This window comes from Mustela erminea, chromosome 18 (genome assembly GCF_009829155.1).
Source record: "Mustela erminea isolate mMusErm1 chromosome 18, mMusErm1.Pri, whole genome shotgun sequence".
NCBI lineage: Eukaryota > Metazoa > Chordata > Mammalia > Carnivora > Mustelidae > Mustela > Mustela erminea.
The window spans coordinates 60404074-60421132 of NC_045631.1; the positions used below are offsets into that span (position 1 = coordinate 60404074).

The 17059-nt window shown below is 64.6% G+C and overlaps 2 protein-coding genes across 4 annotated transcripts; one reads left to right on the top strand and one right to left on the bottom strand.

The window, feature by feature from the left end:
- Positions 1–2927: 2927 nt before the first annotated feature.
- On the bottom strand, positions 2928–12467 carry TEPSIN (TEPSIN adaptor related protein complex 4 accessory protein). 2 transcript variants are annotated; one of them, XM_032319422.1, is made up of 13 exons: positions 12361–12467; positions 11492–11564; positions 11139–11230; positions 10896–10989; positions 8804–8871; positions 8559–8637; positions 8343–8414; positions 7352–7561; positions 6187–6364; positions 5965–6078; positions 5801–5879; positions 5427–5561; positions 2928–4588 (listed from the first exon to the last, which is right to left on the bottom strand). In XM_032319422.1, the coding sequence occupies exons 1-13, from the start codon at positions 12406–12408 to the stop codon at positions 4040–4042; spliced, it is 1791 nt and encodes a 596-aa protein (XP_032175313.1). In that variant the 5' UTR covers positions 12409–12467; the 3' UTR covers positions 2928–4039. The 2 variants fall into 2 exon arrangements, with proteins under 2 accessions (XP_032175313.1, XP_032175312.1); XM_032319421.1 differs by having other exon boundaries at positions 6187–6433.
- Positions 12468–12684: 217 nt separating this feature from the next.
- On the top strand, positions 12685–15045 carry NDUFAF8 (NADH:ubiquinone oxidoreductase complex assembly factor 8). 2 transcript variants are annotated; one of them, XR_004280335.1, is made up of 4 exons: positions 12685–12848; positions 12996–13106; positions 14376–14511; positions 14801–15045. XR_004280335.1 is itself a non-coding variant. In XM_032319423.1 (3 exons), the coding sequence occupies exons 1-3, from the start codon at positions 12765–12767 to the stop codon at positions 14828–14830; spliced, it is 225 nt and encodes a 74-aa protein (XP_032175314.1). In that variant the 5' UTR covers positions 12689–12764; the 3' UTR covers positions 14831–15045. The 2 variants fall into 2 exon arrangements, 1 of the variants encoding a protein (XP_032175314.1); XM_032319423.1 differs by lacking the exon at positions 14376–14511 and having other exon boundaries at positions 12689–12848.
- Positions 15046–17059: the final 2014 nt, after the last annotated feature.

The following is a 17059-nucleotide window of genomic DNA, read 5'->3' on the forward strand; positions in this document are numbered from 1 at the left end:
CGCGGCGTGGACGGCGTGGCGCTCCCGGCACGGTTACGCGGTACCCGGCCGTCCGCGGCGACGCCCAGGCGGCCCCGGACTCCCACGCGGTCCCCAGTCGCCCATGCTGTCCCCCGGTGCCCTCACCGTCCCCCGGACTCCACGCCCTCCCTTGGCTGCCACACGGTCCGGATCGCCCATGCTGCTCCCCGGTGCCCACGCCGTCCGCGGGTCCAGACTCCCACCCCGCTGAGCCCCGTCTGGACGCGAGATCCTGCTGCGCACACCCACCCCCCACCCCGCAGAGCTCCATTTAGGGCTGGCACCTGCACATCCAGCAGCAGCGAGGCTGGTGCCCTTTCTCAGGCGCCCTGTCCCAGGACCTGGTCATAGACTGGAGGCCACTGCCCTGCCAAGACGATGCGGCGGTTTCATATCTAGGTCTATGGTTCAACTGAGATTTTGTGTAAGGTGTGAAATATGGGATAATTTTTTTCTGGGGTGGGGGTCGGGGAGGTGGGGTGTGCATGGATGTCGACTTATCCCAGTACTATCTGTTAGAAGGTCATCCCCTTTCTATTGAGTTACCCCCACACTTTTGTGGAATCAGTTGACCATATTTGCATGGATTGATTTCTGAACTGTCTACACTGGCCCATTGATCTGTGTCTCAACTTCCACCATCGTGGATTAGTGCTGCTTTACAGTAAATCTTCAAATCACATCATAGGAGTCCTCTTTGTTCTACTTTCTCGAAATTACCTTGGCTTTTCAATTTATTTTTACTTTTCTTATAAATTTTCATATCAGCTTGTCACCATCCACAAAACAAACAAAAAAACAAAACAAAACAAAAAAACCCAGCTGGAACTCTGATGAGGATTTTTTTTTTTTTTTAAAGATTTCACTTATTTGTGAGAGAGAGCAAGCGCATGCACACAAACATGGGGGAGCAGGAGGGAGAGGGAGAAGCAGGCTCCCCTCCAAGCGAGGAGCCCAACACAGGGCTTGATCCCAGGACCCTGAGATCAGAACCTGAGCTGAAGGCAGCCGCCTAACTGACTGAGCCACCCAGTGACACTTGATGAGGATTATGTTAATTCATCTGTAGATGAATTTGGGAAGAACCGATGTCTTAATAGTATGAATTTTCCAGTCCATGAGCATGGTATACCTCTCCGTTACATAGGCCTTCACTGACTTCTCTTACCAGTCTCCAGTATTTTTCGGCATATGGTGTTATTGTTAGTATGTAAAATACAGTGGTGCATATAATTGACCCCATAACCTATGCCCTTGCTAAACTCACTTATCAGTCTTAGGAATTTTTGTAGATTCTATGGGAGTTTCACATAGACAGTAATAACTGTGAATAAATCTCCCTTCCAATCTATTTGCCCCCCTTTTCTCCTGTTTCAGTGAACTGGCCAGGGCTTCCAGTACAATGCTGAACGGGAGTAGTTACGATGGATAGAACCACCTTGTTCCCAATCTTGGGGGGGAAGCTTTCAGTCCCACACCATTAAGCATGCACGTTAGCTCTGGGACCAGGTCAGAGATCGTTGTATTTCTCATTGACAGAGTTTTTTTTCATGAATGAAATGTTGGCTTTTGTCTCTGGCATTTTCTGCATAAAATGTGATTTTTCTTCACAAATGTTAGTTTGATGAATTATAGATTGATACTCAGAGGCTGATGAAGGATATTGGTCGGTAGCTCTCTAGACCACATACACATGGAACAATCCTCGAGACTGACTATATATTCTGGGCCATGAAACAAACTTCAACAAAAGTTTCAAATCTTGAACAATAGAACTGAAGTTATAGAAAAAATGTTCTTACTATATCAGAATTAAAAGCATAACGGGAAAAAACACATTTAACAACCCACTAGACAAAAAGACATTTCAAGGTGAATTAGAAAATATCCTGAACAAGTGAAAATTAAACTATTATCGAGCACTCCTGGTGGCTCGGTTGGTTAATTGTCTGACTCTGGATTTCAGCTCAGGTCATGATCTCAGGGTCGTGGGACTGAGCAGAGTCCGCCTGTCCCTCTCCTTCTGCTCCTCCCCTTGCTCTATGTTTAAAATAAATAAAAATCTTTCAAAAAATAATAAAACTATCAAAATTCATGGGATGTAATCAAAGCAGTGTCTTGGGAAAAACTTGTAGCATTAATATTTCCAAAGTTAGAAAAATAATAAAGGTATTGGGGTGCCTGGGTGGCTCAGTCGGTTGAGTGGCTGCCTTTGGCTCAGGCCATGATCCCAGAGCCCTGCATCGGGCTACGTGCTCAGTGGGAGGCCTGCATCTCCCTCTCCCTGCTGCTCTGCCTACTTGCATTCTCTGTCAAATAAATAATTAAAATCTTGAAAAAAAAAAGAAAAGAAAAATAATAAAGGTCTCAGATCAATGATCTAAGCTTCCACTTTAAAGAAACCAGAAAAAAAAGAAAACATCCAAAACAGTAGGAAAGAAAATGTAGACAGCAATGAAATACAAAACATAAAAAAGGTAGGAAAAAGTAATACAAAGGTTTTGTTCTTGAAAGAACGATGACCTTGTAACCAGACTACCCAAGAAAGAGTGGGAAAAAGTCATCAACATGTGGAATAATGATGGAACATCATTACGGACCCTACAGACAGCGGCGTCTGTGCGACAGACCAACTCCTTGGAGGACAAGCTCCTGACCTTCATGTGGGACCATAACCTGAAGAGCCCTTCACAGGCGAGAGAAACTTCATTTCATAGTTGAAACCTCGCCAGTAACATTAAAGAACCAGAACTCCGACCAGCGAGTCGCCCCCGGCACTTAAGTAAGAAGGAATCTGTCCTGTGGGGGACGGGGGCGGGGGGGAGTCCTCTACGTGCGGCCTCGTTAATGCCGTTTCCCCCGAAACGCATGCGCCCCGGGCAGGAGTAACAGGGCCAGGCAGCTCCGGGTGCACACCAGCGTTTACTTAGGACGTTTAGGTGTCGTGACCTCCCCGGGCAGTCGGTGGCAAGCAGCCACACGTGGCTCATTGAGTGACCGGACATCACAGACAGCGCCCACCTGCTTATAACCCCACAGGGGCAGGGGTCTGAGTTCAGAAATAAAGAGCCAAGCGGTGGTTCCAAACCCACACAAATCCTTGTTTCTGGGAGGCAGGTGCGGGTCTCCAGGGGACCTTGAGGTCCGGCATCGCCGAGGGTCTGCTGTAAGCCTGCCTGCTCTCCAGGGATCCGAGTCCAAACAGCTGGCCTCCGGCACAGGAGACATGCGATGGAAACCGAGGCAGCACCAGGCCCTCCTCTGCGGTCACTTGGAAGCAGTAGCAGCGTGGCAAGGGCTGTGGCCTGGGCCGTTCCCCCGCCCGACGCGGCCCCCACAGAGGAGCCGGCCGCTCCTCTCCACGTGCCTGAGTGTGCTCTGAGGACCCAGGCAGGGTCCCCTCCTGTCCCCTCCAGGCAGGCCCTGCTGTGCCCCCTGCCCCACAGCTCCCCCTTCCCTTCCCTCTGGCCGCAGGGAGCAGGGCCCGTCCGCAGATGGGGCCAAGCAGACGGGGCTAACCCCCAGGCAGATGGCTGCGTGCCGGGAGACCCAGCGTCCACGCCCCAGCCGCCCATCCGACAAGCTGCTCCGCATCTACTTCTGCCTAGAACCCCACACGGCTCTCCCTGTGCGGCCACCATGCTCACAAGAAGGGCCCGTGTGTGAGGGTGTCCATCTTCCCCTGCAGGAAATCGGGGAGGTGGTCTTTGGGTTGGGAGCGGGCCCCCGTGGACTCCTTTGCACGTGCTGCCTGGCTCTGCCTGGCGCGCGGACTCCTGGCGCATCACCCAGGCTTGACCAGTGGCTCAGATTGGCTCGCGAGCCACCAGCCCCACGTCTTCTGCGAGCGACAGGAAGCAGCCAGAGGGCGAGCAGGGTCCGTAGCAGACGCCCAAGGGGAACCTCTTTTCAGTGGGACATGGGGGCTGTGTGCAAACAGGGCAGTACAAGTCACGGGGTCCTGGGAGTTACAGGGCAGAGGCAGTGAGGACCCCATGTGCAGCCCAGGCCGGCCAGGTCATGAGTTTAGAAACGGGAAAGCGGAAGACTGTGGGCCAGGAGGCTCTCTCGCTGCCACCTTCTGTGACAACGTCCGCGGGGCCTGGGGGGCCTCTCCTGTGGTAGTCCCGGCCCCCACCAGGCGGGGACAGGCCACCAGCTCCATTCCGACGAACAAGGAGCTACAGCCACCACTGGCCGCTGGGCTCTGCAGGCCGTGGCCGGGCTCCCGGCTAAGTGCTGGTGATCCTTCTGGGGAGCCTGTGCCCAATGGGCTCCACTCAGAGGGGGCCCCCTGCTCTCTGGGACCTTTCAGTCTGGTCTCCACCTCCCCAGACTCCCCGTGAACTGAGAGGGAGGAGCCATCCGAGGGAGGGGACTGCGCGGAGCTCTTGGGCGACAGGAGGGTGGGACTCAGCGGCCGCAGGAAGGCTTGGCTCCCAGCAAAAGGCACAGCATCGGTCAGCAGGTCAGACGGGCCCATGGGGGCAGCAGCGGGGCCCAGCTCAGCCGGGGGCCTCCGGGCTGGGGGCCGCTGTCGGCAGGAGGCTTCGAAGTGCCTCAGGATCTGGACATGAAGGAAAGGGGACTGGCTGAGGGATCCCGTGCACCCCTGGGGTGCAGAGACACCCCTCCCAAGCACTCCGGCCCTGAGAGCGGGCCGCTCGGCTGCCCACCCAGGCCTCCTCCTCCTGCTGCTGTCCCCCACCTGCTCCAAACCGGTCATGCCCTCTGCACCCACACATGGCCTGCCGACACAACCGACACTTCCCCCATCAGCGAACCTCGCTGCGCGGAGAGCCAGCTCGGGGAGAGGCGGGCCCGTCGGGCGCCACGCCAGCCCGACACAGATGCCCTTCCCCACTGCTACACACAAGGCCTCCTCCTGCCTTCTCGTCCCCACAAACCCCACTACGACTGGGACTCAGATGTTGCTGGGTCACTAATTCTTTGTTGAAGGCCAGCAACTCCAGGTCTGAGTTTTCTGGGGCCACAGAGCAATGGAGAAGCCAGAGACGCCAACAGGCAGAGCAGCGGCCGGGGCCTGGCTGCAGGGGTGCTGCCCAGAAGCTCCCCAGAGTCAGGTGCCCTGCACACCATTCAGGCTTCAGTGGAAAAAGGACTCTGGGAGAACAAAACCATTTCTGCCCTCCAGGAGCCAGGGAGGGGTCTGGAAGCCAAGCATGGCCCCGTGACCTGTGACCCAGGGTGAACAGGAGCAAGCAAGGAGGGCTTCCCGCAGAGGCTGGGGAGCGTGGAGTGCCAAGAGCCGGGAAGCCCAGCTGCCGCTCTAAGGGCGCGAGCTGTCCACACAGCAAGGAGCAGCTGGGACAGGCTGCCCAGGACAGGAGTGGGGCTGCCGAGGCACCCCCTTACCCGCCCTCTGCGCCCCGGCTGCCGCCCACCTTGGTGGCCTTGTTGGTCACAGGTCCCGGGCTGCCCGCACTGAGCTCCTGTAGCCGCGGCCGGGTGAGAAGCAGGATGTGCTCCTGGGAGAGCAGGTCGGTGTGCCCCAGAGATGCAATGGCGCCCAGCGCTCTCTGCCAGGCACACAGAAGGTCAGCACGGCCCCCCCCCCCCAGGACCCAGGGCCATCTGGCCAGCTCCCCTCCTCCTGGCCCAGCTGCGGCTCCCAGGCGGGGAAGCCCTGGGGCAGGCCACCCTGGAGTCCTGGGCTCACTTCCCCTCCTGCCCCGGTCAGACCCCCAGTGAGGAGGTGACCGGCTACCCCTGCCCGCCCCCCCGCCCCCGTCCACACCCACCATGGGCAGGGCCTCACCATCTGCACGCACTCGCTGGTCCCGTCCAGGCGGCGGGTCAGCAGCTCCAGCACGGCCTCACAGTTGAGCAGCCCACACCTGCAGGGGGGCAGCCAGAAGGTGGGGCGCGGGGCCGGGGGGCTCGGGGCCGGGGGCCGGGAGCGGGGAATGGCAGGGGACTGACTCTTTGATGAAGCACTGGGCCTCCTCTCGGCTCAGAAAGGCACGTGGCCCGCGCGTCACAGTCTGGACCAGGCTCCGCTCCTGCCGGCAGTCACTCGGGGACACGGCCTCCACCCTGTTGTGGGCACAGCGGTCCGGATCGGAAGGAGACCCCTCCAGGCCAGGACTCCCTGCGGGCCGGGACCCAGTAAAGGACCAGGTTGGCCCCGTGGTGCCCACTCACCGCTCCGCCAGGTCGCTGGGTGCCGGGCTGGCCGCTGAGGGGCTGTCGCTGCCAGACCGACTGCCTGAGTCCGAGGCCTTGCGGGGCTCTCCGTTGTCCTGGGAGGACGTCTGGGAGCCGGAGCTGCTGTCCGGCTCGTCCCAGCCCCCTCCAGCCTGCCCGGGCTGGGGTCTCAGGACTGTGCGAGACGGGACTGGGGGTGAGATCGGGCGGCCTCTGACCTGCCTCACACGCCCCTCCCGGGCACCTGGACCAGGAAACCCAGGGAAGGGCCTGAGCTCCAGATAAACACCCGGCACGAGGCGATGTGGGACAGAGGGGGGCACCCGTCACATGGGTGGCTCAGGGCGGGGACCGCCAGCCTGGGACATGCCTGCCCTCGAGCCAGCTCACGCAGACCCAGCAGCGCCGGGCACCCGAGGCCGGAGGAGCGCTGGCCCATGGCAGGAGGTGCAGGGCCCGACAGGGCGGCACTCAATTCTCGGGGAGTCCTGACGCTGCCCTTCCAGACAGCAAAGCTCCCAGAAGGCTCTGCTACAGGCAGAGGGACCGATCACACTGACCCTTGTCCCAATGACATTCCTGGACACACACCCGGCTGTGACCCCCGGTGCCGCTGTCTACTCCCCGGGGTGGACGCTGGCCCTGGCCGTGCACCCCTGCTGTCCCGGCTGAACCAGCAGCAACTGGGCTGGGGTCCCGGGTCTGTATCTGAGTGGGGGGAGGGGCTCGAGGGGCTCTAGGAGCCCCACCCGCTTTGGGACTGTAACACCGGAGCTCCAGGCAAGAGACTGGCAAAGCAGCATCTACATGCTGTGCATAACCTTTGTGTGACAGGGAAGCCACCGCAGAGACCACGGCAAACAAGTGGCAGGCCAGTGGGAGGCTCTGCGGGGGGGGCCACACGCCCTTAGGAGCATCGGGTCACGTGCTGCCTGAGTCTTAGCCGGATTGGCACAGCAGAGTCCCCGCTCCGCGCCGGGCACCTTCCACAGCCCCCACCTCGACTGCCCCTCCCGGAGCTGCGAACCCGTGGCTCTCGCTACTAAAGGGGTCTCGCTCTCCGCACCCCACTGTCCCCTCTCCCCGCTCAGTGGACAGGGAAGGCCGGCTCACCCAGACCCCAGCAGGCCGGGAAAAGCCAGACCCCCCAGAGGAGTCTCACCACTTCCTCGGGCACCTGGGAGGGCACCAGAGAGCGGCTTCCCAGCACCCGGGCCCCCGTGGCTGGCTGAAAGCGTCACGGCCGGCTGGTAGGCATCTCCCCGCGGTAGGGAGCTCTGGGTGCGGGGGCTCTCGGGCCCAGGACGCACAGCGTTGGCCACCACCTCTGCGGCCTTCTGGATGGCGGAGAGGAAGCCTTCGCCCGCAGAGCCTGCAGCAGAGGGAGAGGAGGAGGGTCACGGCCCTTCTCGGTCCTGTCCCCCCGTGCTCGCCCACATTTCCTGGGGGGATGCCGTGCTCCCGCTCAGGGATCAAAAGGTGGAGACCTGAGCTGAAGTTACAGAGGAGAGGCTATGCAGGGGATCTGGGGCCTTCCGGACGCTTCCCTGGGGAATTCTGCTTCAGTGTATCCCCAGGCCCGATGGAGCCCGGGTGCTCCACAGCTTACAGCAGAACCACGCCCCCCAGTCCCCTCAACCTGTGTGGGAGCAGGGGACAAGGTGCTGCTCGTGCTGGAACTCACAAGCGTCATGGCGGCTCGGGCCCTGGCCCACGCGAATGCCCCACCGCGACCAACCCTGTCACCCCCGTGTCAGGAAGAGACAAGACCTCCAAGCAGGTCTGGCATCAGGCTTCCCAAGCGCTAGGGGGGAGTCCGAACGCCGGGACAAGAACGGGTAGCACGTGGGCCACCACGGCTTCCACCCCAAACAGCACCACCCACACTCGGGGTCGCCTCTGTCCCCGCCAGGCCCAGCACCCTGTGTCCTCCGGCCCTTGAAGGAGCCAAGGGCCGGGCGCCCACACATGCGACGGAGGCTCGGCCTGACGTCTTGCCTGCTGGCGCAGACCCGCCCTGCCTCCTTGCCCCGCAGGGCTGGGCAGAGAAGACCATGGCCGCCAGGTACAGCAGCCCAGCAAGACCACCCTCCATGCCTCAGCAGGCCCAAGCTGCCAGGCACCCTGCACCCGAGAGCCCCTGCAGCACTCACCCACGTGGCCCCGTTCCTTGCTGTAGCCGAAGCCCTGGAGGGCGCTCTGGGGTCTGGACTGCGAGCCCATGCCTGGGGACGAGGCCCACGTCAGCCTCAAGTGTGGCCACCCACCCCCAGCCCCGCTCAGGGCAGCCAAGGACGTCAGGTGGGGAGGAGGGACCCCGAGGGACCCCGAGGGAAGACTCGGGGGCAGGGATGGACACAGTCGCCTACCCGCTGGAGGCAGGGCCCTGGGCGGCTGCGAGGGAGGCGGAGGCGACAAGCTGTCAGAGAACAGGGCGCTCCCCAAGTCCTAGACGAGCAGAAGGGCGCTCAGTGCATGGGGTCTGGCTGCTGTCCCCCGACCCCATGGTTCTCTGAGGAGCAGCCCAGATCTGGCCCCACAGCAGGAGCAGAGCCAGGGTCCCGGGTGGAGGGACGATGAGCTGTCCTGGGGCTGACCTGAGTCCTGGACTCACCTGGGCAGCCGCGCGCACCTTCTGGGACAGGCTGTTCCCATGGAGAGGATCCGGGGGCCCCGAGAACACTGTGGGCAGAGCCAGAGTGACAGGGCTGAGTGGCTGGCCCCCGGGACACTGAGCTGCAGCCCATCCCAGCCCGGGCCACCCCCCATCGGTCCCTAGAGCTCTGAGCCCTGGCAGGTGACCCTGCACACCCAGGGTCCGAAAAGCTTCCCAAAGCTCAGGTCTGTCCTCAAGTCCCCCACGTGATGCGGCTTCCTGGTCTAAGTCCCTACAGTGACACGGCTTCCTGGTCCCTACGGCAGCCACCAGCCTGGGGAACCCGCCACTCCGCAGAATACTGCTGCTCCTTGGTCCAAGCCTGGGAGCTCCCAGAGCCCCTTCTCCAGAACCCACTGCCCCAGGCTTCTCCTCAGAGCCACATCACCTTCCTGGCCCACAGAGGCCACACACCCGCGGCCCCGGCTGCCCCCTCGCGCATGCACACAGCAGCCAGGCCCGCGTGGCAACCTGCAGAGCGCAGCACGGGGGCCCCTCTCCCCGACCCCACTGCTGTCGCTCTCAGCGGAGCCGCTGCACTGGCGGCCTAACCACCTCCCTCGACCCACTGTCCACCCAGAGAGAACACCAGTGAGTCCCATCCAATTCCAGCCCTGCAGGTCCCCCCGGGCTCAAGGGTCGAACCGGTCTTCATCACGGCCTCCAAGCTCGGCCTTCCCAGGAGCACCAGCCGCAGCAAACGAAATTTTCTTAGAAAAAATTAAACCATCCCAGGCTCCCCCTGTCTCCTCTGTCACAAACAGTCCCACAGCGGCCTGGTGCTGCCCGTCTCCGCCCTGGCAGGCGGCCCAGCGTGTGCACATATCAGCCCCTGGGCCCAGCCGAGACTGGCGGCCGGAAACTGAGCCACCAATGGACAAGGGACAGCACCTGGCCCCTCCTGTGTGAGCCAAGGCGGTCCTCCGTGGGCTCCCCTGCCCCAGAGCCACCGCGGGCCCAGCCCCACCTCCCCACGGCCAGTGGCACGGTCCCGCAGGGTCGACGCTAAGAGCACGGCGGACCGAGGCTGCTACGTGGTAGTCGCCCCGTGGAGAGAGAGACCGTGGTGCCAACAGAGAACCGCGGTCTGCCCACCCCCACCGGCCCCACCGAGCCGCTCCACCCATGCTCCGGGGGTGCAGGGCCCAGGTGATGACTCGCACGGGCCACGGTGCACTCCGCTGGGACCCACCAGCTGGCGAGAATCCCGGAGTGTGCTGTTTCTGTGCGCTAGTTCTCGGGAGCTCGCTGGGACCAGGACGAGCCCCGACGGACCCCTGGGGCAGTGTCTGGTTTTGTGCGGTGATGCTCTCTCGGGCGCCAAGCACCTACCCGCTCCCAGCCCTGCCTTCAGTGAAGGGCCGACAGTGGTTTCAGGGCGGGGGTGTACCCCAGCACCTGGCAGGTAGGACGTGCTCCCTAACTGCTGAGGGTCCCCTGTGAGCACCAGGTGGCCCAGAGCAACTCAGTCCCCCTCCCTGGTGCTCCCTCTCGTGGACTGCTCAGTGGGCACGGCTCTCACTTCGATTCATTCAGGCCATGTGCTGGGGTCTGTGTCCCCAAGACCACCCAGGGCTCCTGCCTTAACGGAGGGGAAGGTCTCAGGCCGCATCCCCCCAAGTCCTGGTTAAGGAGCAAGACAGGTGACAGCGCCCGGCCTGAGCGGGGGTGGCGGTGAGACATGCATTTAGACCCCAACAGGCCAGAGCCCCACCTCCCTGATGGCCTCCCACAGACCTCCTGAAGCAGAAGCTCATAGTGCTCCCCGTCCCGGGCCCTGGGGAGGAGACCGAGCCCATGACACCGGGAGGCGGTGCTGATCCCCTGTGGTGTGCCAGGCCCCAGAACAGGCAAAACAGCTCTGGGCCGCCAAGGCGCGGCCGGGCACGCGGGCAGAAACGGGCCACTCTCCCCCGTGCTGCCGTGATGGCCAGAAGGGGAAGGCGCGGGACAGAGACGGTGGCAGCTGGGGCATGGGGTGCAGGCGAGAAGGCTTGAGCTGAGTGGGGGGAGGGGGGACCCTGGCTGCCTGTCCCCCGGCCCCCAGTACCTGCGGCTTCCTGGATGAAAGCCGGGTTGCGTTTGAGGATAAGCAGGGAGGACGCGGAGCCGTGGGCACACAGGTGGAGCAGGATCTTCAGCACCTGGAGGGCGGTCACGGGGGCGGCACCGGAGGGCGGTCACGGGGGGCAGCCGGCACACGTCCCGCTGCGGCCTCCTGCCCCGCCAGCCACTGGCGGGAGCTGGGGCCACGACCCCGGGGAGGGTCTGCGGGGGCCGCGCAGGGGCTCACCTTGAGCTTCACGCGGCCGGAGCCGCTGTGCAGACGGTTCAGAAGGTACTCCAGGAGGCACTGGCTGCTGCCCAGGGACTCGTGGGAGATCTCTGGGAGGCGCTTGGGTTAGGGACGGAGCGCGCCGAGCCCGGGCCACGCTAGGGCCTGGCTGGGGAGAGAACCCGGCCTTCCCGCCACCGGGCTTCCCAGGAGCCCTCCCACCAACACCCACCCGGCCCTGGTTTCCAGAGCTCCGGGCTTGGGGACCTCCTGAACCCCGGGGCGTCCTAATGTGGCTTCGGGCCCCACACACTAGTCTCCAGGGTAGAGGGGCGGGCCAGGGCCCCGCGTGTGGGCACAAGGAAGGATACTAGCGATCTCCTCGAACAAGTAGCCGGGACACGGGACATCGTCGTCCGACGTTCCCTTCAGCAGGACCGGGAGCTGGAAGGGAGCGAGAGCCCCCTGAGCGCGCCGCGGGACAGAACCAAGGCCGGTCCCCACCTGGCCGCCGCGGCGCGCGGGCGGGACGGAAGCCTCCGGGGCACGCGGCCCGAGCAGCGCCCGCACTGCGCTTACTGGGGACAGCGGAGCCCCGGAACAGGTGCGTGGAAAGCGCGGGAGGCTGCGGACGTGCCCTCCTCACGCACCAGCCCGCCAAGGGGGAGCCGCAGAGGCCCGTGGAACCGTGACGCGCGCGGCCCAGAGCGGGAGCTGACGGCCCGGCCCCGCGGACAGCGCCGGGGAGCGCCGCGGGAACCGGCCTCGGTCCCGGCACGAGGCGCAGGCCCCCGCGCGCACGACCGTCACCCCGGTCTCTGCAGGAGGGCCGCTTGTCGAGGCCCCGAGGCCGTCCCCGGGAGCCGCCTCCGGGCCGGCGCGGGACGGGCCCCGACCCGCACACAGCTGCGGGCCGCCGGCGCTGCCCAGCCCGCCGCCCCTCGGTCCTCCCGGCGCGGACACGCCCGCGCGCGGGGCTTCCCCGGCCTAGGTCCAGCGGGGCCGCTCCCCGGGGCTGCGCTTCCGCAAAACCAGGAAGCCAGACCCCGGGGCCTCCGGCCGCCGCTCCCGCTCGGTTCTGGCCCCGCGGCCGCAACGTCCCGCGTGGCTCGGACCCTGCCCACGCCGCGGCCGTGGAGACGGGGAGGGCCGAGGGGAGCGGCGGGGTCGCCGAGCCCCGGAGGACGCCCCGACGGGGGCCGAGCGGGAGCAGGGCGGAGCCGCGGTCGCCCGCACGTACCCGCTGCAGGAAGCTCAGACGGTCCCGCAGCAGCGGCGCGGCCGCCATGTTGCCGGTCACCTTCCGGCCCCGCCCGCGGCCACGGCCCCGGACCCCCTCCAATCAGCGCGCGCGCCTGGCCCAGATGGCCAATCGCTCGCGCGGGGCGGGTCCCTGCGCCGAGCCGACAGATAACTTGAGCCTGAGCCAATCTGAAGTCCCAATCCAAGACAGACAAATCCGAGAGCCACTTGCAGAGCTCGGGCAGACCCGACACCGCCCCGGAAAAGGGGCGGGGACTGAAGCCTGGCCAATCAAGAACCGCAGGGACGGTTGTGGGCGGAAGGCGCGCCTATCGAGCCGCCGGACGCCGGAAGAGGACGGCCCAAGATGGAGGCGTCCAGAGGTGCCGGGAGGAACCGCTCATGTCGGGGAACGGAGCGGTGTGGGGGCGCGTGCGAAGCCGCCTCCGCGCCTTCCCCGAGCGCCTCGCAGCCTGTGGGGCCGAGGTGAGGAGCTGCCGGGCGGGGCAGTGCCTACGGGACGGGGAGGGCCCGCGCGGGCAGGGCGGTGACCGGCGGGGCGCGGGGTCTGCCCCGGGAGACGGGCGGGCGCGGGGGCCTCCGCGATCCTCGCCCGTCCCCGCCCGCCCACAGGCCGCGGCCTACGGCAGGTGCGTGCAGGCGTCCACGGCCCCCGGCGGCCGCCTGACGAAGGATCTGTGCGCGCGGGAGTTCGAGGCCCTGCGGAGCTGCTTCGCCGCCGCGGTAGGTGGGCGCCGCCCCGGGCCTCTCCCTCCCCGACCCGCCGCGCGGGGGGCCCGCAGGCCTGCCCTCCCTGGCCGGGCGTCGGGCGCCGGACCTCGTGTGCCCGCGCCTGTCGGGGGAGGCGAACGGCAGCCCCCGCGCGCGGATGCCGGTGCGGGGCGCGCGCGGAGGGCGCCTGGAGCTCGTGGGGTGCGGCGGCCGCGGTGTCCAGAGGAGCCCCGGGCGCCCCGCATCCGCGGTCTTCGCTTCGCGGGCGGTGAGCGCCGCACGGGTGTGCTGGGCGCGCGGCTGCAGCCCCGAAGCCCGCCAGCGGCCGCGGAGGACGTCGCTGCCCCGACAGCCCCAGGGGCACGCGCAGGGCACTCTGCTGGGCTCCGGAGGGGCCGTGGTGGCACCCGTCGGCGCCTCTCTTGGTTGGGACTCTGCGCGCTCAGCGGCTCGTCCCTTCTGTTTCCGAGGCGTTTGGTGATCCCAGGGGTCAGGTGGGAGCCGCGAGTCTGAAGGTCACCAGCCCCGCGCGAGGGAAGACCGAGCGTCCGCACGTCTTCCTGAAGGGTGCGGCAGGTCGGGTCGGAGGAGCTGCAGACACACGCAGGGAGGCGGGCGGGGGTTCCAGAGGGCGTGAGGAGGGGCTGCCTGCCTGCCGCGCGGGTCCTGGGCTGGTGCCCCCTGCGTGGGGTCGGGGTTGGGCCATGATGTTCTCCGGAGCTGCTGGCGAGAGACCTGGACCACAGACGGGGCAGTCGGGTGAGCAGGAATTAGGGCTGCTGAGGCCGTTTCCCGGCATTCCAGCGTCCCCCGAGCAGACCGGCTTTCCGCGGCTTGGCCACTCCTCCAGGGAGAGGACAGGGCTCGTGCTGCCTGCCCCGGGGACCTCCCTGTGATCGTAACGGCCGCTCGCTCTGGGCTCGTCCTGCCCCCATCCCTGGTCAGCCCTTGTCACCAGCCACAGGTCTGACGTGGGTCATTCATTCCGGTCACACCTGTCGTCTCGGTGGCTTCTCGTGGTACAGCCCTCCCCAGAGCACAGGGGTCACTGCTTGGAAGAACCCACGTGTGAGACGAGGACCGGCCGTGATACTTCGAGGTTTTCGGGACGGCCTTCTGTGCTGGCAGTTCCCCGTTCCCGGCGTCCGCACTCGCCTTTGCTCTGATCCCGCAGAGGTCCCCACACTCCGTGCCCCACGCTCGGGAGCTGTTCCAGGCGCCAGCGTGACGGAAGAGGACAGGCTCGGGGACTAGTGCCTGACCTGAGTGTTTCTCTCACAGACGTGCCCCTCCTGCCGGACTCCACGGCACTTGTGGGGAGCAGCGTGAGAGGCAGAAAGGGCGGCGGGCTCCCGTCCAGCGCGTCCCGGGAGCCCTGTCTCGGGCGAGTGTTCAGCGCTTGGCTGCAGCCTTCTCTGTAAGCAGCTCTGCTGCCTCGGAGCACCGGCCCGGGGTGTCGGGGCCGCGGCATCTGCACAGGGCCTGGTCCAGGGGGCGTGGCTTTGGGGGCGCCCGTGTGGAGCAGGTGGAGCGTGGCCCGTGGCAGCTGCGAGCGCCCACGCCCCCTGCTAGGCGTCCCTGTCCCCGGCGCCGGCGGCCAGGCTCTCGGGAAGGTAGTGGCTGCAGACAGCGTTGGTGTGGGCGGTTTCCTGACTCCGCGGCCTCATCTCAGTTACCCCGTTCATACCAAATCCTCTTCCTTCCAGGCCAAGAAGAGCCCGAGGGGAGGCCTTTAGGATGGACGAGCCAGCACGGCACTTCTGTCTGCTGCCCCAGGGAGCAGAGCCCGGCGGCGCCCACGGCCCCAAAGGGCAAACGGCGGAAACACCCGGAGCGCTCAGAGCCAAAAGGACTGGGGCAGGGGGCGAGCTGGTGCTCCTGCGCCGCGCGTGTGAGGGTTCGGGTTAGCGTGAGACCCTGGGAAGCCACAATAAAGAGCAGGCGGACCGCACCAGAGGCTGTTCTGTCGAGCGCGGAGCACCCTGGGCCGTGGGGACGCGCCGCTCGGGATGGTCACTTTTTGGAGAATTTTCATCTAAAACACCTTACCTGAGCCTGACCGGGGCAGCAGATGCAGCTGCCGCTTTACAGGCCGTGCCAGAGCCAACGTCCAGCCGCCACGAGGGAAAGAGCCATGGGTAGGCAAGGCCACTCAGGCGGTTTTTCTGGACTTGGAAGCAAAAAAGGAGGGGCTGCCCTTCTAGAGGCGCCAGCCAGCCGAGGGAGGGTCTGGCTTAGGAATCCAGCGACAGTGACACTGTGTGGGGCACCTGTCCTTCCGCAGCCCCCCAGGTCAGAGCCCGAGCCCTCCGGACAGTCCCCATCCAGCACCCCAGCCCTGCCACCTGAGAATGAAATCGGTTGCAATCCAGGGATTCCACAGGTCCAGAGCGCCGCCTGCTGGACGCTTGGGGACTGTGCTCCAGGAGCCTGGAGGTCACCTTTCCCCTGGGGTCCACAGCCCCTGGCCCGCCAGAGTCCAGCATCCATGCACTGATGGGGGGCGGTCGCGCCCTGACCCCACACACACCGAGGGCCAGAGCAGGAAGGGGTGGGCCTGGGAGCCCAGCGCTCCTCACCACGACTCTCCTCCCTCCTGTGGCCTTGAGGGTGGGCTTTTCCAGACCCTCACACTCTCCACTCTGACCTTTGGCAGCCTCTTGTGCTCCCGCACATGGGTCTCTGCTGGGCACACTGGCTCCAAGCCACTTCTGGAACAGTCCTACCAGGTGCCCTCCTGCCCCCATGTCTCCTAGCTCTAGTCCAACCTGTGTCCCCCCCCCTTCAGGCCACACACCCACCCCCCTTCCATGTTCCTTGGCCTTCGTCCTTATTTTCTGACTGAGGGAAATGCCACAGAACTGGTGTCTGGATGCAGCCATTCCTGCAGCCGCCTTATCGCACGCAACTCTGTGTGCCTCGCTGCCCCGGGGTCCATCCTCACTCCCACCTACCTCCAGTCGCTGGCCCTGCGCTAGAACAGGACCCACAGGCAAGATCCTACCCCAGTCGCCTAGGGCAACTACCCACCAGGAGGGTCACCCACTGGCGGCTGTGCTTACGGTGCTCGCCTGGCGCGCTCCCTGCACCTGTCAGTCTTGGCACCAGTGGTCTGGGGCCAGAAGGCAAATGACAGTTCCCAGCCCCTCCAGCTCCCTGTGATCCTGGCAAGGCGACCTCACCCTGAGGTCCTGGGTCCTTCCCTGAGGGGGTGAACGCTGGGGAGGCTGGGGAAGCGTGTCCTGGGACGAAGACCTCAAGTGTCCAGGGGAGCGGGGACTGGGTCCCCCACTCTGAGTAGAATGGGACCTTGCAGATTGCAGGAGGACGACCTGACGTCCAGAAGACACGAACGTCGGGTCAAGGTAAGAGATCCAGGTAAATGTGTCCAGAAATACACCCCACTCTAAAAAGTGGAGTTCTGATCTCGGGGCAACATCCAGAAGGCGTTTTCCCAGTGAGCAGCGTTTGTTGGCAATTCTTACCTAAGCACAGGAAGAACCCCAAGACCCACCTCCCTCTCCGGGGCTTTCCACAGCAGGAGCAGTGTCCGTCGGCTCCAGTCTCCCTAGCACCAGCTCCTGGGGTCAGGAGGAAGACCCTTGGCCTTTTGGTACTTGTTTCTAGTCGTCAGGCTGTCCGAGGACACGGGACTACGATAAACAATGTAATTTCAAAGGCGCAGGGGAAGTCGAGGCCAGAAGCCATGGCTGGAGCTGCCGGGCAGCTGTGATCCTTCACGCGCCCGGGCCCCTCTGGCCAGCAGCCCGCCAGCAGCCACTGGGGCCCCTGGCAGCGGGGTCTGGAGCGCGAGGCGAGCTGGTGAGAGCCCTGGGCTTGCGGGTGGACAGCCCACCGTGGCCACACCTGCCCGCTGGCCTCGGCCAGGGGGCGACCATCGGCTCTCCCGTTCTTGAAAACGGGACACCACAAACACCCCCCAGCTGCTCGCAGGGTTGTGGGAG

Coding starts and splice junctions, on each gene's coding strand:
- TEPSIN (XM_032319421.1), bottom strand. CDS start 12,408: ATGGCGGCCGCGCCGCTGCTGCGGGACCGTCTGAGCTTCCTGCAGCGG. Junction 10,990..11,138: donor CCGGCCGCGTGAAGCTCAAG/GTGAGCCCCTGC, acceptor ACCGCCCTCCAG/GTGCTGAAGATCCTGCTCCA. Junction 5,562..5,800: donor CCAGCGAGTGCGTGCAGATG/GTGAGGCCCTGC, acceptor TGTGCCTGGCAG/AGAGCGCTGGGCGCCATTGC.
- NDUFAF8 (XM_032319423.1), top strand. CDS start 12,765: ATGTCGGGGAACGGAGCGGTGTGGGGGCGCGTGCGAAGCCGCCTCCGC. Junction 12,849..12,995: donor TCGCAGCCTGTGGGGCCGAG/GTGAGGAGCTGC, acceptor GCCCGCCCACAG/GCCGCGGCCTACGGCAGGTG. Junction 13,107..14,800: donor GGAGCTGCTTCGCCGCCGCG/GTAGGTGGGCGC, acceptor TCTTCCTTCCAG/GCCAAGAAGAGCCCGAGGGG.